General features: G+C 50.7%; 1 protein-coding gene across 1 annotated transcript in view; it reads left to right on the top strand.

Moving 5' to 3' along the window:
- Nucleotides 1-1,696: 1,696 nt before the first annotated feature.
- GMDS (GDP-mannose 4,6-dehydratase) overlaps nt 1,697-27,056 on the top strand; it is a 412,847-nt gene continuing 387,487 nt past the window's right edge. The window contains exon 1 of the mRNA XM_040249271.1: nt 1,697-1,919. Within this exon, the coding sequence (XP_040105205.1) occupies nt 1,818-1,919 (102 nt within the window). The 5' untranslated portion in view covers nt 1,697-1,817. The remainder of the gene's footprint in view (nt 1,920-27,056) is intronic.

The raw sequence follows: 27,056 nt of genomic DNA, 5'->3' as shown, positions 1-27,056 counted from the left end.
GTATCTGTTTTTTTTCCAGCAATTTTGGGGAAATGTTAAATAATTTATCTGCAAATTAATTCAAAGCATATTTATTTCAAGACAAACTTAAGTTTTTAGTCAACTCTAGTAGGTTTCACAGACATTTCTTGCTTATAGCAAGTTCCTCCAATGACAGTGTTTCCTCTCTGCTTCAGGGCCTCTATGTTCACCAAGGAGGTGAGTCAGAGACCTTCCTTCAGTCATTCTCTGTGTAGAACGGACAGGAGAGAGGCAAGTGAATCCAAAGATGAGTCTATCCACAAAACTAAGGAGTATTCCTGACGAGTTTAGGGGATGGAGAGATTTTTCATTAAATCCTGAGCTTTTCTATTTGGGGATTTGAGGTCTGCAAGGGCCTGTCAGGTTAGGTGGGCACCTCCAAGTCACCCGGTGTGTGATGTGAAGCTGGTCTGTGCGGGCCTGCTGGGGAGAGGAATATGCTCAATGCTGGGAGGCAGAGCAGGGGGACTGGGAAGTTCCATCTCCTCCCTGGATTCCTGCCAGCGCTCAGGTACACACACCTGCTGCCCCGCCAGGGTCTGAGTCACCTCCACTCCTTTCCCTGCCCTACCTGCTGCTGCCAGGTGGAAGCCACATTCAGCAGGCCTCAAGCTAGGACCCCACCTTGCATCAGAATTATTTTTTGAAATTGGACATGTCCAGGGTTACTGACCTGTGCAGTCTTTTCAAGAATTCGTTACGCTGCACATGGGTGAGGCCAGAGACTCTTGTCCTGCTCTGCGAGTCCCCTGACTACAGCATTTTGAATCGAGTTACTTGGAACCTCCTGCCTAGTTCCAAGCCTCAGAGAAACATGAGAAGAGCCCGAAAGCAGGGTAGAAGTGAGGCTGGTCATTGCCCACATGTGTGACCCCATTCAGGGGGCTTACAACACAGTGCCCTTCAGGAAGCAGAGAATCAGACTCCTCAAAAGGTATTACAGCGGGTTTCCAGGAATTACACATCGCTTCCCGTGGAGCTTAGTCTGTAAAGCATGTGCCTGCAATGCGGGAGACCTGGGTTCAATTTATGGGTTGGGAAGTTTCCCTGGAGAATGAAATGGCAACCCACTCCAGTATTCTTGCCTGCAGAACTCCATGGATAGAGGAGCCTGGCAGGCTAGAGGCCATGGGATCTTAAGAGTCGGACACGACTTAGCTCTGTCTTTCTGTCTCCAGGAATTACTTGTCAAAGCCGATGATCCAGGGCCGTGACCCCTGGCTTCAGAATTAAGGGCCTTCTCCCAAGGTAAAGGTTAGCCCGTAGTTCGACTCAGCATCCTCGGCACAATGATTCTGGGAGATTCGGGAGGGTGGAGGGGAGGACGAGCAGCATGAGATGGGTAAGTCCAGGTGGCTGACAGCCCGCCCGGTCCACTGCCGGCCCTTACGAGGGCGCGAAGACCCAGCATCCTGTGTCTGCCAGCAATCTGGACCAGCCCGCGCGGGCCCGCCCGACGCCCCGCCTCCGGGTGCAGACCCCGCCCCAAGCCCCGCCCCCCGGCGAACGCGGCCTCGATGGGGTGGGAGGGGCGCCGGCGGGGTGGGGCGGGGCTTTGTGGGCTGGGGGGCGGAGCCCCGACAGGGTGGGCGGGTCCCGGCGGGCTGCGCGGAGCGTCGCGCGGTGACGCGGCCACGCGGCGCCCGGCGGGCCGCCTCGCGGCCGCCCCGCCCCCGGCCCGCCCCGCCGGCCTCCGGGCGGCCTGTCAGTGTGGCGGCCGGCCGCGCGGTGCTGGTACCTGCAGCCGGCTCCGCGGCACACCCCCGGCGGTCGGCGCCTCCGGTCAGCGCGCGGATATGGCCCAGGCGGCTGCGCACTGCCCCGGCGCCCATGGCGCCGGGGACGCCGAGACGGGCAAGCCCAGGAAGGTGGCGCTCATCACGGGCATCACGGGCCAGGTGAGCGGGCCGGGGGTCCGCGCCGGGGGCCGGGGTCTCTCGGGCCGGGGGCTGGGGGCGCCCCCGTGCGCGCTCGGGGCCGGGGGGTGGGCGCCGGGGTCGCCCCTCCGGGCTCCGCTCGCGGGGGCTTCCCTGCCGCCGCGGCCCCTCGCCGGTCCCCTGGTCGCGGAGGAAACGAGAGGGAGCCGGGCTGTGCAGCTGCAGACCAGGAAATGTGCTCCTGTTTTGTGCTTTTTAAACAGAAAGCCCGCCTCGCAGGAGCTGCTGTGAGCGCCGGCAGTTCCGTGTCCGCGGCCGCACATGCACGTGGGGTAGCCGGTGCACTTCCCGCCGGGCCCAGAGGAGTGTCCCAGCCCGGCCCGGGTGGCGGCGGGCGGGGCCCGGCTTCTTGGGTCCCCCCACCCCGCGGATCCCGGTGCTCAGGAAGCAATGGGCGGCGGAGTAAAGGTGGTGACCCCAAGGCGCCTGCTGCCTGCCCACTGCGGCCGGTCACCTGCTGATGCGTCTCGTTTGGTTTCTCAGCTGCTTTTCCAGGGGGTGCTGTTAGGACCCCCACTTCACAGACGGGGCAACTGAGGCAGCGATCGTGCACTAGGAGGTGTCCAGCGGGATTCACCCTGCGCTCAGGCTCTCTGGGGCTGAAAGCAGAAACCGTCTAGAGCCTTAGGCAGTGCTGACTGCTGACCTGATAACTTCCTGGTTAATGGTACCTCTCTTACCGTGTTTACGTTAATTACAGCCAATGCGGGTTTGAAAACTGGGGGCAGAGGTGGGCGGGCTGGAGCTGTGAGGTTGAGGAAGAGAACTCTCCAATTCAGTCAAGAGACTGCATGCTGTCAGTATCCGGGGAGAAGTCAATGAAGCTGTTCTTGTAACTCTGTTTGTATGGCTCATGGCAAGCTAAGTGCCAGCAGTGTGCATCCACCCGGGTTAGAAAGGAACCCTTGCTCACAGCCCTGAGCCAGGGGGCTGGTTGGTGCTCATGGGCCAGCACCTCCCGCCACGAGGAGCACCACCTTTAAGCCTCACCTCTTCATCTCTTCACCAGCGTTCCGCTTGCCCCCAGCACCCGCCCTCTTCGTTGTCCCCTCACTTGTTGGCTTCCGCAGCCCTGGCCGGTGCTGAACTCTGGGGCCACGAAACCCCTCCTGGTGGAGGTGACTGGTCTGCTCTGCACTTATCGTCCAGGACAGTGGCTCCTGCCCTGGGTATCCCGGGTCTGGGAGAGCTGAGAGGTCAATGGGAAGGGTCTGGGGACACACTCTGCGGTCCATTTTCTTCATCACTTTGGGTGAGAGCTTACTGAACGGCTCACTTTGCTAAACATTTGCTGTGTCTCTGTGTAAGAGGCAGGTATGTTTTCTGTCCCCATTTTACACCTGGCTTAGTAAGGTTATGTTCCCTGGGGGTGCATACCTCCTGAGTGTCAGGGCTGAGATCTGAGCCCAAGAATTGCTCTAAGGCATCTTGTTACACTGCCTCTGTGGTGAGCCACCCACGTGAGATTACAGCTCTGTGTGTGTGTGAGAGCGAGTGAGAGATGGGGTGGGAAAGGGATCGGTTTTGCTCTCAGAAGGGTCTCTTCTCAGAGGAGAGGTGGAAGCCCCTGCCCTGGCCCTTAGGGCTGCTGCGGCCATGGGCCGGCTGGGCTCTTGGGCGGGTGGCCCCAAGCCTGCCCTGCAGGTGCTGTCGGCCGTGGTCTCTCGTCTGCACTGTCAGCAGCCACCCCAGCTTTCTCCCTCCCGTCTCTCCTGACAGGAGCCGTGAATGGTTTCCCGGGGAATTTTCTTACTGACTGGCCGGGGGGAGCGGAGGCCCTGCTCTGCGTCGCCGCCTCCAAGCCCTCTGCCCCCACCCCCGGGCTCAGCCTGTGGTCTGACTGCACCTGCCCTTCTTTACTGAGCCTGGGACTGTTCCCGCGGGTCTCCGAATATTGCTGCCTGTGCCTCTCCAGGGTCATTATTTGTGGCTGAACGCCCTCCCAGATCTCCCTCCTCTTAACTAAAAGCCTCTGTGCCGGCACGCATCCAGCCAGGGGCAGCCATTCCAGGGTGTGTATTTTCATTTCTTTGTATTTACAGAAGTGCAGTCTCTGTTGGTTACATAGGTAGTGTACACACTTTAGTGGTTTTTTTTTTTTTTTTAAGCTTTCTTTGGTTTGTAAACACCTTTAAGATAGAAAACCCTTTTGTGACCTGTTACATCCCACATGGCTTCTCTGAGTAGGCTTCCAGAATTGCTGATTTACTCTTCTCATGAATGGAGCATGTCTTTACTGCGTGTCTGCAGGATGTACGGCTTGCTTTGATGCCTCTGGGAACAGGAGGATGCGCAGGGTGTGCTCTGCCCTCCAGAACTGCACAGTTTTGGAGGGACTTTATGCGCATGGCATACTTTGTGTTGCCCAAGTCCCCGAGGCCCATGACTGGCTCATCCAGCCTCAGGGCTCTGGGAGAAGCCGCTGACTGCTGGAGATGGCCCGGACTGTGCTCTGGGTGAACAGTGGGTGCAAGAGTGCGGGGGGGACAGTGAGGATCGAATGTAGTAATAATCGGAGGATATTGAATAATTTATCCCAGAGAAGGAAATGAAAACCCACTCCAGTATTCTTGCCTAGAGAATTCCATGGACGGAGGAGCCTGGTGGGCTACCGTCCAGGGAGTCGCAGAGTCAGACACGACTGAGTGACTAACACATACGTAATAATTTATGAAATTCCATTCTCCTTGCTCCTTTCCAAAAAGATTCTGAGGTGGCTTCAACAAAAATCACCTCACTGGACCATCCTAAGGAGAATGAAGAAAGCAGGAGTCTGCAGTGAGGGCCATAGCAAGATGGAGATTGTGCCGCCAGCGCCAAGGACGGCCGTCCGGCGGGCGTGAGACTCGGCTTTGGGCTGCCTGACAGTCGAGACAGAGTGGGTGGCCGGGTGAGGCTTTGTTAGCCCCGAGCTCTCGGGGACACGGAGCAGAATGGCACACGAGGAGCTCAGCAGAGTCGTCCCCCCGGGGGGCCGTGGGAGCACATCGGGCGGGTGGGGACTTGGGAGAAGTGAACGGGCGGCGTCTGTGGACGCGTCTTGCTCTTCTGCTGTGGGTTATGTCAGGCTGGTCTCTGCCAGGAGCGTAGGCAGGTTGGAACTTAGGTTGTTTTGTTGGGTCTGCTTGGTAGGACATTGGTGTTTTGAATATGGAGGAGTTGCACCGGTGAGTCCTTCGTGCCCACAGGTACCCTGGGTTTGCCTTACAAAGCAGTTCCGATGTGCTTGGACATCTCAGCAGGCTGAGTTCCAGAGTTCTGTGCCACGACGCACGGGAGACAAAGCGTTCCTCTGTGTGTGGTTGGAAAGGCAGTCCTGGTCAAGAGGAGTTACCTTGCTGGAAGACCACACATTTGTGCTGAGTCTGTGTAGAGCAAAGAGATGAGCTGTTTGAGTTGTGAAGGTCTGATTCTTTGTGCTGTAAGGTTTTGTCTTGGAATTGCCTTTTTATGGCCTTGTTTCTTATTCTCACTGACTTGATTGTGTTCTTGCTGCTGTAGGTCCCCCGTAGCCTTTAAAGGGAACATGCGTGCAGCAGGTGTCCAGGCTCCCGGGACTCGGGCGGCTCTCACAGGCCGCATCTGCTTCTGAGGTGGATGGAAGAGGCCAGGAGGCGGCGGCTGAGGACTGGCAGCGAGCGCTCTTCTTCCTGTGCTTCTCTGCTCCCTGCAGGTTGGGGTCTGTCCTCGCTGACAGGCCCGCGTTTCCGAGGAGACTGGAAGTCCCCCATTCCAGTCTCCTGTACCCCGACACGTAAGCTGGGAAACCTCCTGGCCTGCTCTTGACACGCACGGCTGACTTGCCTCTTCCCTGATGGGGGTTGACTCTGCACAGATGCTTCCCTCACTTAAGAGAGGCCTCCCGCTTCTCTCCTCCAACAAGGCTTGTGTTCAGGCTGAGAGTGGTTCTCCATTTCATATCTCCTAAATTTCCAGGAGCAATTTTTTTTCACGCTTAATTAGTCTCCTCCCGGAGGCAGTTACATTTGGGGGCAGACCATCCTCTATTTAGTCATAGACGTGCTTGTGACTGTGGTTCGGTCAGCGTCAGCAGGCATTTGAGCGCCAGCCACGTGTCCCGCCCTAGGGCTGCGATGGAACAGGCATCCCAGGGGGAGCCTGCTTGTGGCCCCGATGTTCCTGATGGTGACGTGGCGGTGGCGAGGGGCGACGATGGTGACTGAGGCACGCGAGCGTCCACTGTGTGCCGAGCATCGCCCAGTGGGCTCTGCATCTGTTTCCCTTTCGGAGCAGGGAGCCCTCCTATGAGGCAGTTTTCTTGTCACTCCTGGGAGAGGCAGAGGTTAAACATTTTGCCCAGAGGAAACTCCCATCCTTGTTTACAAAGTCAGGTGTGAAATATAAATCCCAGTAATTTTCTTTCTTATCAAGTTTTTAACTAGTATTAACTAATTCTAAGGACAGGTAAATAACTTTTAAGGAGCAGTGGATAAATTGTCACATTTGAAATAAAGCATATTCAAGAATTTTTTTCTTTTTGCCGTTGTGAAAGGATGTAGATTACAGCAGTAAGGCAGATCTGTGTTGATCACCATGTTCTGTGCTGCTCACTTTCTTTTCTTTGCTGTCATTTGGGTCATACTTTCTTGGCAATTTATCTTGTGAACTCTCTGGAGGCTGGGACTCTGTCTTGGGGTGGTGGAGGAAGACTTGGGTTTCGTGGCCAGTGTGGGTTTGAGCTACTGCTTGACCCCTTAGTCAGTTTGGGCCTGGAGTTTACCATTGCTGCCCTGTTGGAAGAGTTATTCCTACCAGATAGAAAAGAGGTCTTAGCAATGACAAACCAGCAATGACAAACCTCAACAGCACATTAAACAGCAGAGCGATTACATTGCCTACAAAGATCTGTAGAGTCAAAGCTATGGTTTTTCCAGTAGTCATGTAAGGATGTGAGAACTGGCTGATAAAAAAGGCAGAGCGCTGAATAATTGATGCCTTCGAACTGTGGTGCTGGAGAAGACTCTTGAGAGTCCCTTGGGCAGCAAGCAGATTAAACCAGTCAGTCCTAAAGGAAATCAACCCTGAATATTCACTGGAAGGACTGATGCGGAAGCTAAAGCTCCAATATTTTGGCCACCTGATGCAAAGAGCCGACTCATTGGAAAAGACCCTGATGCTGGGAAAGATTGAAGGCAGGAGGAGAAGGGGATGACAGAGGATGAGATGGCTGGATGGCATCACCGACTCAATGGACGTGAGTTTGAGCAAATTCTGAGAGATGGTGAGGGACAGGGAGACCTTGCAAAGTGCAATCTGTGGGGTCGCAGAGAGTCAGACACGGCTTAGCAACTGAACAACAAGAAAAGAAATCTGGCGTGAAATAGAGAGCTGACTAGGATGGGCCTTCTCTTCATAGAGCAGCCGGATAGTAAGCGTTCTTGCGAATTAGGAAAGGGCATTGCATGTGGAGGGTACAGTAGTCAGCCTTGCTTTGTGTAGGCAGAAAGTCCACGGGATTTGGATCAGCTGCAGGCTGTAAACCGCTTTGCCATCCGGTGGGTCTTATAGCAAGCAGATCTGGGAGCCGGGCTTATCGTCCCAGGCGAGAGGATTGCTGACCGTGGTTGGACGCTAATCCTGGGCAGCGTGAGTGCTCCAGGATGGCAGGTCCTGCTTTGGTCAGAGACTGTTACCTGGTGGGAAGTGTTTTATGTCTTTACATTCCGCGTAGTTAGTTGATTAACTGAGTAAAGACAGTGGACTGGAGTGAGAATCAGAGGCTGGGCTTTGACTCCAGGTGATTGTATAGCCGTGATTTTCTTCTGAATCTGTCATGGGAAGAGGTCACCTGGCGACCTCTAAAGTCTGTTCAGAGTGAAATGTGCTCTAACAACAGGATTGAATGCTAACTGTAATCTATTGAGGGCAAAAAATCTTGTATTTAAGCAGCACAGTCATTTAAAATATAAGTTTTAAAGATAAGTCCAATAGGAGAATTTTAAAAAGTGACTATTAACTGTAGTTGTTCAGTGGCTAAGTCATATCCAGCTCTTTTCGACCCCATGGAAGCAGCACCCTAGGCTCCTCTGTCCTTCACTATCTCCTGGAGTTTGCTCAAAATTAACTGTAGTGACTTTATAATTAAATGTGTACACTGGAAAGAGATGAGTCGGTATTTTGCTAGAAATTATAGGGTTAAAAGCAGAAAATCTGAGCTGTCTGCCATGGTAGGTTTTACCAAATGAAGTGATTTTTTGGTGAAGAAGGCTTTTAAATTCCTGTTATTTGTGTTTTTGGATTGAAATGTTAAAAGATATAAGCATCTATATTTTGTGCTTAGTGTTTAATAGTGGAGGTTTTTTCATGCAGTAAATATCCGCCAGCCCCCTTCATGATCACAGCCTCGTCATGGCAGAGGGACTTGCATAACTCAGTGAAGGTCTGAGCCATGCCGTGCACGGCCGCCCGAGATGAACGGGCCGTAGTGGAGGGTCCTGGCAAAACGTCCACTGGAGAAGGGAATGGCAAACCACTCCAATATTCTTGTCGCAAGAACCCCATGAACAATATGATAAGGCAAAAAGATATAACACCAGAAAACGAGCCCCCCTAGGTCAGAACGTGTCCAGTATGCTGCTGGGGAAGGTTGGAGGGCAGTTAGTAACAGCTCCAGAAAGGATGAAGCATCTGCGCCAAAGTCGAAGTGGTGCTCAGTTGTGGAAGTGTCAGTTTTCATGGGAACCAGAGATCAAATTGCCAACATTCGTTGGATCATAGAGAAAGCAAGGGAATTCCAGAAAAATATCTACTTCTGCTTCGTTGACTATGTGGAAGCCTTAGACTGTGTGGATGACAACAATCTGGAAAATTCTTAAAGAGAAGGGAATACCAGACCACCCTAACCTGCCTCCTGAGAAACCTGTATGCAGGTCAGGAAGCAAAGGTTAGAAATGGACGTGGAGCAACTGACTGGTTTGAATATGAAAAAGGAGTACATTGAGGCTGTATATTGTCACCCTACTTATTTAACTTATATGCAGAGTACATCATTGGAGAAGGCAATGGCACCCCACTCCAGTACTCTGGCCTGGAAAATCCCATGGACGGAGGAGCCTGGTAGGCTGCAGTCCATGGGGTCGCTAAGAGTCAGATACGACTGAGCGACTTCACTTTCACTTTTCACTTTCATGTGTTGGAGAAGGAAATGGCAACCCACTCTGGTGTTCTTGCCTGGAGAATCCCAGGGACGGGGGAGCCTGGTGGGCTGCCGTCTATGGGGTCGCACAGAGTTGGACACGACTGAAGTGACTTAGCAGTAGCAGAGTACATCATGCGAAATGCTAGGCTGGAAGACTTCCAAATTGGAATCGAGATTGCCGGGAGAAACATCAACAACCTCAGATATGCAGATAATACCACTCTAATGGCAGAAAGTGAAGAGGAACTAAATAGAGTCTTGATGAGGGTAACAAAGGAGAGTGAAAAAGCTGGCTTAAAACTCAACTTTCAGAAAACTAAGATCATGGTGTCTGGTGCCATCACTTTCTGGCAAATAGACGGGGGAAAAAGTGGAAGCACTGAGAGACTTTATTTTGGGGGGCTTCAAATCACTGCAGATAGTGACTGCAGCCATGAAATTAAAAGACACTTGCTCCTTGGAAGAAAAGCGATGACTAACCTAGACAGCATATTAAAAACCAGAGACATTACTTTGCTGACAAAGGTCATTTAGTCAAAGCTATGGTTTTTCCAGTAGTCATATACGTATGTGAGAGTTAGACCATAAAGAAGGCTGAGCACTGAAGAATTGATGCCTTTGAACTGTGGTGCTGGAGAAGACTCTTGAGAGTCCGTTGACCTGCAAGGAGATCCAGCCAGTTAACCCTAAAGGAAATCAACCCTGAATGTTCGTTAGAGAGACTGATGCTGAAGTTGATGCTCCGGTACTTTGGCCACTGATGTGAAGAGCCGACTCATGGAAAAAGACTCTGATGCTGGGAAAGATTGAGGTCAAAAGGAGAAGGGAGCTGCAGAGAATGAGATGGTTAGATAGCATCTCTGACTCAATGGAAATGAGTTTGAACAAAGTCTGGGAGATAGTGAAAGACAGGGAAGCCTGATGTGCTGCAGTCCCTGGGGTCACAAAGAGTCAGACACGACTTAGCGACTGAACAACAGCAAGTACCTGCTGAGGTTTATCCTGTGCTGAGTTAGGTGCTGGGGACTCAGCCTCCAGCGCGGTGGCTGGGATGTTTCTCCAGGGCCTGATCGTCTGGGGGTGCACGTAATTTGACAGGTAACTTCACAGCATGTTAATTTCTGTGATCAGAATAAGTAAGTCACTGCGGCACGCGTGTAACATGCCGTGGTTGTCCGCATGCGAGGACACCTGGGTGGGCCTGCGGCGGGGCCGCTGTGGTCTAGTTCTCGTTGTGTGAGCACACTGAGAAGCGGGTGTTCTGGCTTGCTGTCTCAGAAATGACGTGGGGAATAAGGAGAAGGTGCTCCTGCCACGCCCTGTGTTGGGTCTGGGGGATGAGCTAGGAGGGGTCCTGAGTCTCAGCCCGTCTCAGATTTCATAGACTGAGAAATCCTTGAGAATGATGTGCAGTGGCCAAGGTTTTATCTTGAATGTGGGGACTTTAAGCAAAGTCCTCCGTGGCACCAGCCAGCTTGCACACTGAAGTGTAACAAGGATGTGTTGTCAGAGTAAAGAACAATCACAGATTACATCCTCTGGGCTGTGGGACCTCCTTTTGTATTAATATATCTTTTCTCATTTTGTAAAAGAGTGGGTTGTAACTGTGTCATGGATTGGTATTGGTCTATTGGTAACATCTGGGGACCTCCACGGAATACTGCTCTATTAAAAAAGAGTTACTTGTCTGATTCTCAGGGCTCAAGTATAAGTCTCCTGGCCTGCGATGACCGCTTTTTCTGGACGGCAGGGTAGGACACGTCCCGTGACTCATGCCCTGGAGCAGGCCGTGTCCTGGATACCAGGGCCGTCGGGGAAGGGCGAGCAGGGCCTGCCCACGGTGCCCACCATGTCCTGCTGGTGCCCGCCGACTGCTAGGCACCATGCACGGTGCTTGTGAGCACGAGGAGCCGCCTGCTGGAGAGTTCGCTTGTCACCACGTTCCTTGGCACGCTGGGCAGAGCCCACTTCACAGAGACCTGCAGCAGCCTTGGAGCCAGGACCCCTGCCCCTCTGACAGCTGTGGACCTGGGCTGCCTCCGAGGGCGCCGGAGGGAAGGTGCAGATTCTTGCTTTTTCAGGTCTAACTTTGGAACCTGAAACTGAAATCAGGTTTGGGGCGGTTCTGACTGGTTTTGACTTGGCTTTATGACATTGGTCAAACCTGGGTACGCCCTGCAGGGCGGGTATTGAGTGAATTTCTCAAGGGTGAATAGGAAGATTTTGGGAGGGGTTGTTTTTCAGGGGAGGTGATAATACATGGTGGGTTTTTCAGAAAGTTTTGCTTTTTAATGTAAACCTTGGGAAGGAAACATAGAAGTTAGAACAAATACTGAACCATTTCTATTGTTTTCTTTTAGCTTTTTTGTGGACTGTAGTGGTTTTTCATTTCACCACCTCCCCCCCTGTCCCCCATCCATTTTGCTGTTTTGACTGTTTAGGAACTTTTGAATTATTTCAATTTATGTAGGTTTTTTTTTTTTTTTTCCATTGAGCTGTGTTTTAGTCTTTAGTAATGTTTGAGCATATAGATTTTAAGTTTATTCTATTACCAGACTGTTATTTTGGAGATTTTGGTTTTAATTCCTAGAAACAAGACGGTGTCTTAGAAGGAACCCTTTATGGCAAGCAGGCCAGTGGCTGGGGCCCGGCTGGGGAACAGAAGGCCCTGTGGGGGCCCTGTGCTCCGTGGTGGCTTGGCTTGTGTTGAGGAAGCCTGGGGTTCCCGCTGGGCTCTCTGAGCCACACGGGCCACTTCTCCCACCTGCGCTGATTTTCTTCTCTTTAAATACACTTTCTGGAAGAGGCAGATCCATGCAGGGAGTGAAGGCCTGGATGCCTCCCCTCGTTTCCTGGCTGGAGTTTCCAGCGCATGTAATGGAAACCGGACTTGAGGAGGGCTGGTCAATCTGGGTGACATCCGGTGTGGCTTGGGCTCGGGGAGGACTTGGGGAGCAGCCTCCAGCCGGGCTCTTTAGGAAGTCTCTGGGTGGCCGGGGCCCTTCGCTGGGGAAGGGGGTCCTGGGGACTGATGCCTGGGTTTCACTGAAGGATGGGCTCGTGTCCCTCTGTGCCCAGAGCTGAGCCACTGGGGGCAGGTGTGGGAGCCTGTGCTCGAGGGGCGCAGGGGAGCTCTGGGCAGCCTGCACATGGCCGGGCCCAGGGGAGTGGGCCTGGCCGCTGAGGCCACCGCCCCTGCGGCCTGGGGTGCACCTGTGCAGACACACACACCTGTGCAGACACCTTGTTCCAGAACCTGGAGGAGGCAGTCCTCGCCTCTCCACCCTGTCCTCCAGCCCACCCCACCTCACCCCCTGCTCCCGTCTCCATGGCTCCGGCTCACTCTCTAGGAATTACTGACATTCTGCCAGCATCAGCGGTTCTCTAGATTTGGCACTCATTCCAAAAGAAGGCTTTGTTTTTCTCCTTGGTGTTTGACCTTTGATTCCAGTCCTCCTCAAAGATGCCCAGGTTCTGCAGCTGCAGTAGGAACCAGCTGGGCAGCGTGGACAGCTCTCAGCTTGGACAGTCTCGGGTCCTCCCACTTCAGTCTGCTGGCCTCGGGGTGGGACTCACCCTTGGCGGCTTGTGGAACAATCCCAGTGACTCAGGAGTGAGCTGGAGCCGAGCGGATGGTGGCGGCGACTCGACGATGCAGCTTGTCTTTTCCCGAACACTTTACCCAGTTTTAAAAATAGTAACATGTGCATACTGTAGAAAAATCGTGAAGTGTAAGAGGGTCTAAAGCATCAGGGGAAAGTGCACCACCGCAGTGACACCAGTCAGAGCCAGCCGCTGGCAGCGGCGATGTCGGAGCTTTCTTTCATTGTTTCCTCTGTTTCTGAATCACTTCCCTGCCTTCAGCAAACCGTTCTGCCTAGACTGGGACAGGCTCTCCTGGCCGCCCTGGACTCCCGCTAATCTTCCGTGGGAGTCAGCGAGGGTGGGCAGGGCCGTCCAGGGCTGAGGGACCCCATCTTCAGGCTCCTCACTGCACGGCCCATGCGGCACCCCCTTGCCTGCGCCACAGCCGTCACAGACGCTGCTTGTAGATCTTGGCTCACGTGTTAAGTCGTTTTCTGTTTTCAGTGAGATTATGTAATTTAGGGGAATACATGAGAGTAGGATCAGAGTTCGTTAATTTTGACATGTTAAAGGCAAAACCTTCAAAGAAAACTCGCTGTTATGTCTTGAAGATTGCTGTTTCAGAGCCTCGGATCCCGTCACTGCTCATCCTGCCGGGCCGTCTCCATGCCTTCGGTGCTGGACCGTCTCCATGCCTTTGGTGTGGGGACGGTTGCTCTTGGCATGCGTTTCAGTTCACTTTTGTTAATGCTGTGTTCCATGAGAGCACTTTATTAACTTGATTCATTGACATTTAAATTTAATTATAACACATAGCAATGCCAGGAGTTGGTTTTATTTTCATTCTTACGCACAGTTTTCATCTATAAATCTAACTCTTAGGCCCCATGGTGGTCTCCTGCAGCTCTGATGAATTCTGTCAGAGTTTGGAGCCTGCATCCTGGCCCCTCTGTAGAGGAGACTCTCGCTTCCCACGTTTTCTATTTTTCTGCCCAGGAGCCCGGGTTCTGCACCCAAGGCCAGTCCCAAGGACAGACAAGCTTGTGTGCAGCAGGGCGCGCACCAGGATGGCTCCTCACACTAGGAGGGTGGTGGTGGAGGGCCCACCTGGCCGAGGGCCCACCTGGCTGAGGACCACCAGGCACTGTCAGGATTTCTCCTGGATTTTCTCCTCTTGAGACTGGCTGTGTGCAGACGTGGTGAACTGTTGGAAAGTCTTGGCTGCCAACTTGGCCAGATGTCACCTTTTAGAAAAGGTCCTGGCTTGATTATCTGCTTTTTCTCTCCCTCCTGTAGTTTTCTCCCTCCCCCATTCCTTCTCCTTACAGTCGTCTCCCTCACCCCCTGACACACACACACACACACACACACACACTCACACTCTCACACACACACTCACACACACACACTCACACAAACACACAGACACACACTCACACACACACACACTCACACACACACACTCTCACACACTCTCTCTCTCTCCTTCAGCGGAGACCTTAAGGCCTGCAGTAAGAGCAGCTTATCATGAGGGACAGAGGTCACCTGCCCGAGAACGCAGTGCTGTAGGGGCAGGACTCTGGCCCCCTGATTGCCTTGTGGGTGGTGACTGTGCCCGAGAAAGCAAACAGTGGGTTCTTATTTAAACAGCTCTGGAAGGGGCAGTCAGGATGTGTGCAGGTCTTGGTCCGGGTGGAAGGGGGCGCTGGCCTCCATCCAGCCCTCTGCTCTCACCTCTAAGTGTCTCCTTATTCTGCCCCCCTGACGGTTTGCAATCACCCCCTTCTGGCCTCCAGCTTAGTGTGTGATCACAGGTGTTTTGCCACTTCCTTTCTGCTGTGATATTGACCTTTAGTATGGGCGTGTAGCAAACACAGGGATGCAGACGCAGACAGGGAAGTTGGAGGGCTGCTGATGAGTCAGCATTGCCAGGAGTGGCCCAGAGGGGCTGCCCGCATGAGCGTGGGCCTGGGGCAAGGCGGTTTAGAGGGAGCCCCCTGGGATGGGAGAGCAAAGGCTCCGGTCCAGTTTTGGGACTTGGCGACTCAGGCTTTACCCTCTGGGAACCTTGGAGTCTTAATCTATTGAATGAAGGTAATTCACCCTTAATTGCAGGGTTGTTGGTCCATAGGCCAGTTTACGGTAAGTGGTATGGCTTTTATAATCTGAAACACTTTAAAATACACACACATTAAAGTATATGAAGTATCCAAAATTAAAACCATACAGACCTCAGGTTATTGAAGCGTTGTCGGGTGGGGAGGACAGAAGCTAAGGTGTGGCCACGTGCTGTGGTCTCGGAGGGGAGTCAAGCCAGCACCTGCTTCCCACTGCGGGATGTGAAAGCATGCTGCAGAAGTGAATCGCTCAGCTTCTGGCGAGACAGACGCTCGGTCCAGGCGACGGTTGTGAATGCGAGTGATCAGTGACCCCTGAGCGCCGATCTGACTGCCTGGCCTCCATCCTGCCTTTCCTGGGGGACAGGATTTCCGTACCATCGCTTTCCCCTGTCCCTGGGGGAGAGGGGACTGGAGGTGATTTGGGCACAGAAGGCTGGGGTTTGTTTCGTCCTTTATCACTTTCCTTTGACCTCCCAGCTTCCAGAGGGGTTTCTGGGCATCTTGGTTTTCAGATGAGTTCTTTGTGACCCTTCAGCTTTCTTTTCCTCTTGTTTCCTGAGATTTTTGTTACAACTCTCAGATGTGTTTTAGAAAGGGGTGAGTGAGAAAGTGCCTTGCCGGGCTTGGGATGGAGTGCCTGTCTTGCCCGCAGGAGGCTGTGAGGGCCCTCAGGCCCTGCCTGCGGCTCCTGTGGTGCTACCAGTGCCAGCCATTTCTCAGCTCCTCTGCAGCTGAGAGCATCTGTTTTCTGTCAGCGTTTCTTTCAGACGCAGCTGGAATAATTCCAGAGCCTAAATGAATTTGATTAAAACACGCCTGGCGTTTTGCTCTCTGAAGCATAGCCCATCTTGTCTTCCTTTCGGAGGACTGTTGTTTCCTGATGGCACACCCCCAAGAAGGGCTCCCCCTGCAAGCTGTGTGCACAGGGCCCTGTGGGGCTGGGAAGGTCAGAGAGGGGTGAGAAAGAACCACCTTGCCCGCAAGGAGCTCACTTAGTTGTATTAAGATGCCCGGAGCTCAGTTACTCACATCAAAGCCATTATACTCATAACTGAGGTAGTGCTAGGATTATCTTTAATAATAGCAGCTAAAACACACCCCGTGCTTGTATGTGTCAAGCCCTGTGTGTGCTAGGATCTTTGCACGTTTAATCCTCACAAGGGTACCATCACTTTAAAAGCCATTTACAAAGTTATTATGAGCACAGTTGGGTATTTACTATTTAAAACAGGGTGTGGGGACCTTTTTATCCACCTTATACCTCAGTAAAAGACTTGAGTTCAAAAACAAGTTGGTGAAATTATATATATCTCCTTTAAAATTAAACAGCAAACCACAAATATAAACCTTCACCTAATATTGAAATATTTTGTCTGATATGCTATTATATTTTATTACATAAATGTCATATTGTATTATAACGACATTAGAGTATATTAAAAATATCCCGCAATCCTGTATCCCAGGAAGGCCCGTGTAGTTGCCCCCCGGGCTCTCCTGCCTCGGGGAGGGAGGGGGAGCGAAGACCCCAGAGAGGAGAGCAGGCCGGGGGTGGGCGGTGCAGGGTTCCTGCGGTGGGAAAGGAAGAGAGGAGAGCAGGCCGGTGGGGGTCAGGGCTCCTGGAGGTGGAGCTGGGGTGGTTGGTGGGGAAGGAAGAGAGGAGGGCGGGCGGCGGGACGTCCGGGGGCTCGGGAGGCTTAAGCAGATCCCAGGACATTGTGGCCCGGGCTGCAGGGAGGTTGGCCTGAGGCCCGACCCCGCCCCCACCCCTGGTGAGGACAGAGGGCAGCCCCGGGCCCCTCCCACTGCAGGACACGCACCTCCCTCTGGAGGGACCCCTGCCACGTGGCCCCGTCACAGTGGCCGGGGCTGAACCCCGGGCTCCGGCCCCAGGGGCACGGTGGGTGGCAGCAGGGCTCCCCCCGCCCAGTGGTGATGGCCGAGTTCAGGTCCTTTAAAGCGGACGCAGGGGGTGGGGGTCCTGGCAGGTGGGCGGCTGCTGGAGGACAGTCAGATGTGCAGCGTGAGTGTGTGTGGTGTGTGGTGGGAAGGGGTCGCCTGATCCCGGCGGTTCTGCTTGTCTGTAGAGATCACACTTCGCTGTGTGAGGATTGACAGCAGCAGGTCTCAGGGAGGCAGGGTTTTTTCGTTTTTGTAACTGTCCTTGGATGGTAGACCCTTCTGACTAAATCCTCGATCTTTCTCTATAGAAAAGTGCAGTAAGTGTGTGCACACATGTATCTACACGCTCAAACACACTCGCTTACACAGAGCCGTCCATGTGTCACAGAGGCCTGAGGGTCTCCGGAAGCACGTGTGTGTTCCTCTGATTAAGTTACAGTCAGTTTCAGGCAAACCGTTCAGCACCATGGTAATCCAGGTCATGTCCCAGCCACTGATGCTGAAGAAGCTGAGGTTGACTGGTTCTAGGAAGACCTACAAGACCTTCTAGAACTAACACCAAAAAAAGATCTTTTCCATCACAGGGGATTCGGTGCCAAAGCAGACAGTGAAGAGATACCTGGAGTAACGGGCAAGTTTGGCTTCATTACAAAATGAAGCAGAGCAAAGGCCGAGAACACAAGCACCCTCTTCCAATAACACAAGAGCCAGCTGTACACGTGGGCACCACCAGATGGTCAGTACTGGAATCAGATTGATTATAGTCTTTGTAGTCAAAGATGGAGAAGCTATATGGTCAGCAGAAGCTGGAGTTCTGGAGCTGACTGTGCCTCAGATCGTGAGCTTCTTATTGTAAAATTCAGGCTTAAATTGAAGAAAGCAGAGAAAACCACTAGGCCATTCAGGTATGATCTAAATCAAGTCCCTTATGATTATACAGTGGAGGTGGCAAATAGATTCAGGGGGTTGGAGCTGGCAGAGTACTTGGGGAACTATGGACAGAAGTCCATAGCATTGTACAGGAGTGACCAGAACTGTCTCCAAGAAGAAGAAACGCAGGAAGGCAAAGTGGCTGTCCGAGGCGCTTTACGAACAGCAGCTACTAGTCTGCAGCAAAATTCGTTTCATGTGCAGCGCTGTATTTTTCCATGACCCCTCACCCCATCCCAGATTTTTAACAGTAAACTCTGTGCACAGTATCATGGCTGCATTTAGCATCGTATTTACCTGTAAACGATTCTCTTGCAAAATACTGTGCTATCAAGATTGTATTTACCAACTGAATAATAATTGATACAGACAGACATCTGTCAGAATCCTGGCTGCCCCAGCTGTCTCCTCGCTGGTTTTAATAATTCGTTTATTTGTACCAAGTGCCTATGGCCGGTTCGCCCCGTGGCGCGCTTTCTATCATTCCTGCGTGTCCCATGGTCGCGTGCTCAGGTTTACAGACTTGATCAAGCTCATTCTTGGTCTGAGGGTGGGTGAAGGCCAGAGTCGCTCCCGTCTGCTCCCGTCAGGAGGAGCGCACGGCCTGGTTTTTCTTCTTACAGTGTCGGTAGACACTGAGGGTCATCATCAAGGTTCATTGTTTTATTAGAGGCTGCGAAGTGGTGATAACTGAATTCTGTAATTCCTTCTTCACTGATTAGCTGAAATGCTTCCTGAGAGAGGAGCTTGTGAGTACCTGGTTACCCTGAGGTGTAGGAGATTCAAGGTAAATCATCCATTCTTTCCCTTTATCAGTTCTTACTGAGTTGGTCTGTAACATCCTCTAAGGGCCAACTGGTTTTGGATCTTCATGAGCTCACGGAATTGAATCTTCCCCACGTGTCCAGGCCTCGGTCTGTTGGCGCACCCCGGGCCTTCCCTGTGGCCCGGAGAACCTTCCGTTCGGCCTCCTCGTCCCTTGGGGCCGGCCCTGGTGGTCCCCGCTTCCTTTGCTCTCTAGGGGGATGGGACGGTCCGTGTGTGTTTCTGCTCCAAATCTGGGATCAGTTATTCTTCCAAGGAGCTCAGGGGCAGGTTTATTTTAATTTTGAAAGTCTTAAAACTAAGAAATGAGCAGCCTTTTCTGTGTTTCTGCTGCTGCAGCTGAGGCAGTGGTTTTGGTGGAAGGTCCGCAGCGTCGGGAGCTTCCTGCCCCGCCTCGGTCTGCAGTCATGCGGTGTGTCACGCGTGATGGGGCCGCGTCCGTGTTTGCCAGATTGTCCTGCGGAACGTTGTATTCGACTAGCCCCGTGAGCGGTGACGGTTCGGTCCTTCTCCACCTTGAGGGGCCCTGGCCGCCCTCATCTGTGTGCCTGGCACCTCCCACTGCCAGCGGCTCCTCTTCATGCCCCCGAAGTCCCACGCTCACCGTCCTCCGCCTCCGGCGGGCCGGGCCTGCGCCTTGGGGTATGCCTGCAGCCGCTCCACGGGGAGGCAGCCCCGGGCCTCCTCTGGCCGCCTCAGTGGCTCTCGGAGCAGCTGGCCCCAGGCCTGCCCTTCCAGACCTGTGGGGGTTCACGGTGCTGTTTACCTGTGACCCCAGCCCCTCCCCGCCACGATAATAGAATCGCGTTCTACACTTTGGTGACAAAGTTGATTTGTATTTTATTTGCTCTCTTTTCAAAGTGAGTTCAGGTGAGAATCTCATTTAATTCCCACCTCTGCTCTTTTGAGCCTGGCGGGCCTGCATTGTTCTCATTTTAGGAATGAAGGGAGTGGAAGGCAGACGGCCTCCCGGCCCCGTCCCTGTGTGACCGCAGAGTGGCGGGTGGCAGAGTCAGGACTCGGCTGCAGAGGTGTCCGCGGGGCCCCCGCGCACGAGTCAGGTATCCCCGGGTTAGCATGTCTCCGGGGCTTTCCTGAGAGCTCTTTGCTCCCTGAGGTAGAGCTTTTCCTTTGCATCAGGGTTTTATAATTTCCAGTACATAACTGCAGACAGGAATTTACAGGGACAGCCTGTGTTCCCTTCAGTGAGTTAAAAAGTACGGGAAGTAAGGTTCAGTGGGGAGTATCTTTTGTCTTCCTGGCCCTGAGGTTCTTAAGTCACCTGGAGAGAGAGTGGCCTTGGAGAAGAACACCCAGAAGGAATGAGAGGAAAAGGTGATGCTTTTCTGTTAAAACGTAAGGAGTGTTTTTTTTTTTTTTTAAACCAAGATAGCTATTTAGAAAATAACTTCTGTTTTTACTTTCTAGGAAGGTAACAGTCTGCCCCTTTGAGGTCAGAGTCCGTGTCAGGCTACACAAGTGTTGGAGTTTTCTCGAGGTCATTGTCAACCAGTAAACTCAGTGTTTTGAGTTCTGTAAAAAGCTAGCATAACTTTGGTACACCAACAGAGGCGCCAGCTTAGAGGAGGAGTGTTCTCAGGCCCTTTCTAATGCAGATGCTTCCAAAGGTGTTTTTTCCAGCAGTTACACTCTTCATATCAGTTTTACAGGAACATGAGTTCCAGGCTGTGCAATTTTCAGAGAGTGTGGATGTTTAAGGTTTAGCTGTGTAAGGAGTATCCTGTAGTCGCAGGATTGTGTGTTATGTTCTAACAGTTGTTGTGACACTCGTGAACTTTTGTCCCTGGGATTTCCCCTTCTCTTCCGGTCATGCACATCCTTTGAAATCGTCGTCCTGCAAACGCTCCTGCTGCTGTAGTGTTTCGTCTAAGTCTGGGGAAAATTCTAAGCCATTCGTGTGTTCTTGTGCTTGTCTCTTTAAGTCATTGAGGAAGAGCTTCTTGCGCCTAACTTTTCCAAGTAGAAAATAGAAAATAACATCCAAGTCACTTAAGGAGTGAGTTAGTTGAGGTATTGCTGTTTTATAATTGAATCCAGATGTTTAAAAAAGTTCATGTCAGAGGTAGTATAACTTTTCTTTATCACATCACAAAATATCACATCTAGTTGACTTTTTAATCAATTGAATTACAGTGAAATTTAACACAGGTTCTAAATGAAAAGTAAGTACTATAAAATTCTCCACACAATTCTGCCATATTTATTTAATTGAATGAACTATAATTCATAAGGGATGGGTTAAATTGTCAATTGTTGAAAGTTTAATGAAATTTTTGGTGATTGAACTGGGCTAAGTGATAGAAAAGTTGCTTATGTATTATGGCTTACAAAAGCTTACCTGACAGATTAGAAGTCTCACTTCCAAATGGAATATGTATTTATGGGGATTTAAAATTCTGCAGTAATTTTATAGATTCATTATCATTAATGTTTTCTGATCCTGTAGCATAGGAGATTTTAAGAATACTAACACACACAAAAAATTATTAATTGCCTATATAGGGCCTTTGAGAGTTTAAAAAAATTGCCTACTGCTTTTTAAAAAAAAATTAATTTATTTTTTTACTTTACAATATTGTGTTGGTCTTGCAATACATTGTCATGAATCCGCCACGGGTGTACATGTTTTCCCCATCCTGAACCCCCCTCCCACCTCCCTCCCCACACCATCTCTCTGGGTCATCCCAGGGCACCAGCCCCGAGCATCCTGTATCCTGCATCGAACCTGGACTGGTGATTTGTTTCACATATGATATTATACATGTTTCAATGCCATTCTCCCAAATCATCCCACCCTTGCCCTCTCTCACAGAGTCCAAAAGACTGTTCTATACATCTATGTCTCTTTTGCTGTCTTGCATACAGGGTTATCGTTACTATCTTTCTAAATTCCATATATATGCATTAGTATACTGTATTGGTGTTTTTCTTTCTGGCTTACTTCACTCTGTATAATAAGTCCAGTTTCATCCACTTCATTAGAACTGATTCAAATGCATTCTTTTTAATAGGTGAGTAATATTCCATTGTGTATATGTACCACAGCTTTCTTATCCATTCGTCTGCTGATGGACATCTAGGTTGCTTCCATGTCCTGGCTATTATAAACAGTGCTGCGATGAACACTGGGGTACACGTGTCTCTTTCAATTCTGGTTTCCTCAGTGTGTATGCCCAGCAGTGGGATTGCTGGGTCGTATGGCAGTTCTATTTCCAGTTTTTTAAGGAATCTCCATGCTGCTCTCCATAGTGGCTGTACTAGTTTGCATTCCCACCAACAGTGTAAGAGGGTTCCCTTTTCTCTGCACCTTCTCCAGCATTTACTGCTTGTAGACTTTTGGATTGCAGCCATTCTGACTGGCGTGAAATGGTACCTCATTGTGGTTTTGATTTGCATTTCTCTGATAATGAGTGATGTTGAGCATCTTTTCATGTGTTTGTTAGCCATCTGTATGTCTTCTTTGGAGAAATGTCTGTTTAGTTCTTTGGCCCACTTTTTGATTGGGTCGTTTATTTTTCTGGAAATGAGCTACAGGAGTTGCTTGTATATTTTTGAGATTAATTCTTTGTCAATTACTTCATTTGCTATTATTTTCTCCCATTCTGAAGGCTGTTTTTCACCTTGCTTATAGTTTCCTTTGTTGTGCAGAAGCTTTTAATTTTAATTAGGTCCCGTTTGTTTATTTTTGCTTTTATTTCTAATATTCTGGGATCCTGCTGTGGTTTATGTTGGAGAGTGTTTTGCCTATGTTTTCCTCTAGGAGTTTTATAGTTTCTGGTGTTATGTTTAGATCTTTAATCCATTTTGAGTTTATTTTTGTGTATGGTGTTAGAAAATGATCTAGTTTGATTCTTTTACAAGTGGTTGACCAGTTTTCCCAGCACCATTTGTTAAAGAGATTGTCTTTTCTCCATTGTATAATTCTTGCCTCCTTTGTCAAAGATAAGGTGTCCATAGGTGCGTGGATTTATCTCCGGGCTTTCTATTTTGTTCCATTGATCTATATTTCTGTCTTTGTGCCAGTACCATACTGTCTTGATGACTGTGGCTTTGTAGTAGAGCCTGAAGTCAGGCAGGTTGATTCCTCTAGTTCCGTTCTTCTTTCGCAAGATTGCTTTGGCTATTTGAGTTTTTTTGTATTTCCATACAAATTGTGAAATTATTTGTTCTAGCTCTGTGAAAAATACCATTGGTAGCTTGATAGGGATTGCATTGAATCTATAGATTGCTTTGTGTAGTATACTCATTTTCACTATATTGATACTTCTGATCCATGAACACGGTATATTTCTCCATCTGTTTGTGTCCGCTTTGAATTCTTTCACCAGTGTTTTATAGTTTTCTATATATAGGTCTTTTGTTTCTTTAGGTAGATATATTCCTAAGTATTTTATTCTTTTTGTTGCAATGGTGATTGGAATTGTTTCCTTAATTTCTCTTTCTGTTTTCTCATTGTTAGTGTATAGGAATGCAAGGGATTTCTGTGTGTTATTTTATATCCTGCAACTTTACTATATTCATTGATTAGCTCTAGTAATTTTCTGGTGGAGTCTTTAGGGTTTTCTATGTAGAGGATCATGTTATCAGCAAACAGTGAGAGTTTTACTTCTTCTTTTCCAGTCTGGATTCCTTTTATTTCTTTTTCTGCTCTGATTGCTGTGGCCAGAACTTCCAAAACTATGTTGAATAGTAGTGGTGAGAGTGGGCACCCTTGTCTTGTTCCTGATTTTAGGGGAAATGCTTTCAATTTTTCACCATTGAGGATCATGTTTGCTGTGGGTTTGTCATATATAGCTTTTATTATATTGAGGTATGTTCCTTCTATTCCTGCTTTCTGGAGGGTTTTTATCATAAATGGATGTTGAATTTTGTCAAAGGCTTTCTCTGCATCTACTGAGATAATCATGCGCAAAAATCCTTAACAAAATTCTAGCAAACAGAATCCAATAATAACATATTAAAAAGATCATACATCATGACCAAGTGGGCGTTATCCCAGGGATGCAAGGATTCTTCAATATCTGCAAATCATTCGATGCCTACTGCCTTTTTGAGGGAGGAGCTTCAGAAAGGAGCATTGTTGGAGAGGAGCACAGATAGCACTGTCTTACCTAAAGTTTAAGATGCAAGTTAGAGGATTACAGGAGAAAGAGCCACTGAGATGCCATCAGAACGCACTCAGAGTGCTCAGAGGTCCTCTGAAAAGCAGATACCTGCGGGCAGGAATAAGATTACTTTAATTACTTCTTCGACAAATGTTTGGTGGGTGTTCTGCTCAGACCCAGAGCTGAGACGGGCTGGCAGGCAGAGGAGGCCAGGCCCTGGAGTTCAGCGCCTGCGTGGGCCCTGATGCGGCACCCACGGCTGTCCCCTGGCCCCGATGTCGTGCAGGGCAGGCGGCCATGACCTCGAGGAGACAGCGAGGCCGCTATGGGAGGGCGGCTGGGTGGGAGGAAGTCCCCACGCACTCGGAAGAGATGAGCCTCACGCTGAGAGAGGGTACGGGGCTGGAGAGGAGCTTTCTGCCTGACTTTGCCTCTTCAGAGTAACAAACCCTTTCCTAGAAGGAAGCCCCCAGTGACCTCGTCTATGTCTCGGGGTCATTGCTGACCCTCGAGTGCTCCCCTGACCCGCCCGGGGCCCGCATGCACTGTGAGGGCTGGGGAAATCCACCTGGGACTGCGTGAACCACGGAGGTGAGTGCACTGCAGGGCAGGTGCCCTCGGGCCCGGGTGTGCCAGCCCAGTCCTGTCAGCTCCCCGAGGTGGGCCAGCCCCAGCCTCGCCTTCCCACAGTGCCACCGAGGAAGAGAGATGTGTTTCTGAACCATCCTAGGCACTTTTGTTACTTAGAATAGAAGCTCTAAATTGATCAACATTCAGTAGCTAGAAAACTCCATTTATATGCTGCCCGTTGGTTCTCTACCGTGTGGGACAGGGAGTGTCTTTCCACTCTTCGGCACACAGCACTGTGTACCCTCGTGCGTGCGCAGGTTGTCTTGTTTAGACGGAATCAGCTCAGTTCTCGGTCCTGGGGGTGAGAAGTGGGTTCCGTGGGTGCTCACCGCCCACGGCACTTGTGCTCACCCGGCCAAGCCACTCGGGAGCCCTCGTTTCACAAAAGCGGCTTGAGATCAGTCTTCAGCCTCCTATTAGCCATTGTGATAAATCATGAGCTAAGATTCCCAAGATAGATTTCCCCTTAATGTAAGGTTTAGTCTGTCTGTCTTTGTTTCTAGGACCACTTAGGTGATTTTCAGCGTGTTTTTTAGTAAATGCTCATGTTTGATGATGCTAAACATAAGGACGATAAGCAGCGGGCATCCTTCTCCAGTTCAGTTCTTCAGTTGAAAGTGAAGAGTGAAGAGTGAAAGTGAAAGTTGCTCAGTCCTGTCCGACTCTTTGCAGTCCTGTGGACTATACAGTCCATGGAATTTTCCAGGCCAGAAGAGCAGGTAGCCTATCACTTCTCCAGGGGATCTTCCTGACCCAGGAATCAAACCTGGGTCTCCTGCATTGTAGGCAGATCCTTTACCAACTGAGCTGTCAGGGAAGCCCGTGTGTGTGTGTTAAAGCTCCATCACACTTCAGTATGTGAGCGTGGATTTTGTTTTCTCACTTGGCACCTGCGAAGTCCCAGAGGGCAGGTGCGGGCCTGCGTGGTGGGAAGGAGGTTCTGGACAGAGCAGCGCTGTGCAGGACTGCATCCCCCAGCGGGGAGGGCGCTGGGAAGTCAGCCCTGACTGAGGGACCCTCTGGAAGGGAGTGTTGGCAGCACCTACCCCCAGAGATGTTAATTCTGGGTTGTGTGTGGGGCGCCCAGAGCTCTTACCTTGTCTTCTAGGTTTTGACTGAAGAAAAACCCCGTCACACACGAATACTGAATCTTGCCATCGTCTAAAGTAAAGGACAGTCCGCAGCAGAGTACTCAGGAGGTCACCTCGAGAGCAGAGGTCCCAGGAGAAGTGTTAAGCGGGGCTTCTCTGACCTTATCCCAAACTCTTCTTTCTGTGCAGCGGCCCGGGGAACACTCACTCAGGGACCCTCCGTAACAGGGATGGCAGCCTCGGAGTGGCGGAGGGGTGTGTGGAGCCGAGTGTGGGGTCTTTTCAGCCGCGTCCCCGCTGTGCCCGCACGGGCCTGCAAGCCGTGTGTGTGCCAGTGCCCGCGGAGGTTAGGGCCTGGGAACCTGAGGTGCTCTCATCTTCCCTTCTATCGGGGATGGGGATGGAGAGCGGTGTCCAGACGGCGGTTTCAGAGCTTTCCCAACGCAGTCCACTCTGCAGGCCTTAGGATTCAGTGATTTAACAAAATCGTGCCAGTTTTACTTGAAGAAAATGGTAAAAAAAAAAAAAAAGATCTTTCTAAAATTCTGCACTCTCAAATTACGTCTCGGGCATGCTATTTTCTAAAGTGCTTTCCCTTCCCCTGGGAGTTTCAGCAGCACCGAGCCCGTCTACTGTCTGAGTGTTTTGAGTAATCACGTGGCCAGTTCCCTGGGAGCATTTAAGATGCGTGGATTAAGCAGTTGTTTGAGGCCCCGTGAGTGGAGAGAGACGTGTGTGCACATCCCGTGTTAAGGACACATGTATACACACATGTGCTTTACTTCTTGGTTCCCAGGATGCTGTTTTTGAGAAATGATCTCAGTTTTTCTGACCCAGAGGAATTCACGTGAGTAACCCCATAGTCCTTCAGAAAACTGCTCTGGCAGGCTCCTATCACAGTCTTCCCAGGATAACCTTCACATGGGAAGCCTTCCAGGTCAGAAGAGGAGGGGTCTACTGTGAGAACCCTGTTTGTTTTTATTTAATGGTGGGGTGCAAGTTGCTGTTGTGGGTGGTATCCATTCCTTCAGCAAATATTTGCTGACCATCTTCTATGAACAAAACACTTCTAGGAACAATGTAGATAAATGAGCTCATGGACAGTTTGGATCTGATACAGACTTTCCAAATTTTACTACAGTTCCAAGCTCTGTGATTATAGTATATTGTTTTCATTGTGACATAGACAGCCAGTTAGCTGATTGCCATTCTTCTCTTCCTTATGAACACAACTCCTGTGTTATCTGGATCAACTGTGTGCTTAGTTAAAAGATGGCGTTTTCCAGCTTGCACAGCAGACACTCTGACCTACTGAATTCCGGCCAACGAGTGTGAGTGGAAATGCTGTGTTGGCCAGCAGGAAGGGCTGTGTAAGAGGCACTGGGAGAAGTGCCCCCCTGGCCTTTGCCTTCCTCTTTTCTACACTTGGTGTGTGGATGTGATGTCTGGAGCTCCAGCAGCAGTTCTGGATGGTGAGGTAGTCTTGAAGACAGAAGCCAGAAGGACAGAAGGCGCCTGGGTCCCGGATTGTAGTCGAGCTAGTGATCAACAGCCACACCATCCCTGGACTGGCTACCGCCAGACTCTCTTTACGTGACGTGTGTTAGGGTTTAACTTACATGCAGCTGCAGTGAATTATTTTGAGCACCTTAGGTTTCTGTGCTCATCGTCAGCTTCAGTGGTGTGACTGTGAGCCCCTTAGGTTTCTGTGCTCATCGTCAGCTTCAGTG

Source organism: Oryx dammah, unplaced genomic scaffold, assembly GCF_014754425.2.
Source record: "Oryx dammah isolate SB20612 unplaced genomic scaffold, SCBI_Odam_1.1 HiC_scaffold_11, whole genome shotgun sequence".
Classification (NCBI taxonomy): domain Eukaryota; kingdom Metazoa; phylum Chordata; class Mammalia; order Artiodactyla; family Bovidae; genus Oryx; species Oryx dammah.
The sequence above is the reverse complement of the archived record's forward strand: the minus strand, read 5'-3'. Positions and strand labels throughout refer to the sequence as shown.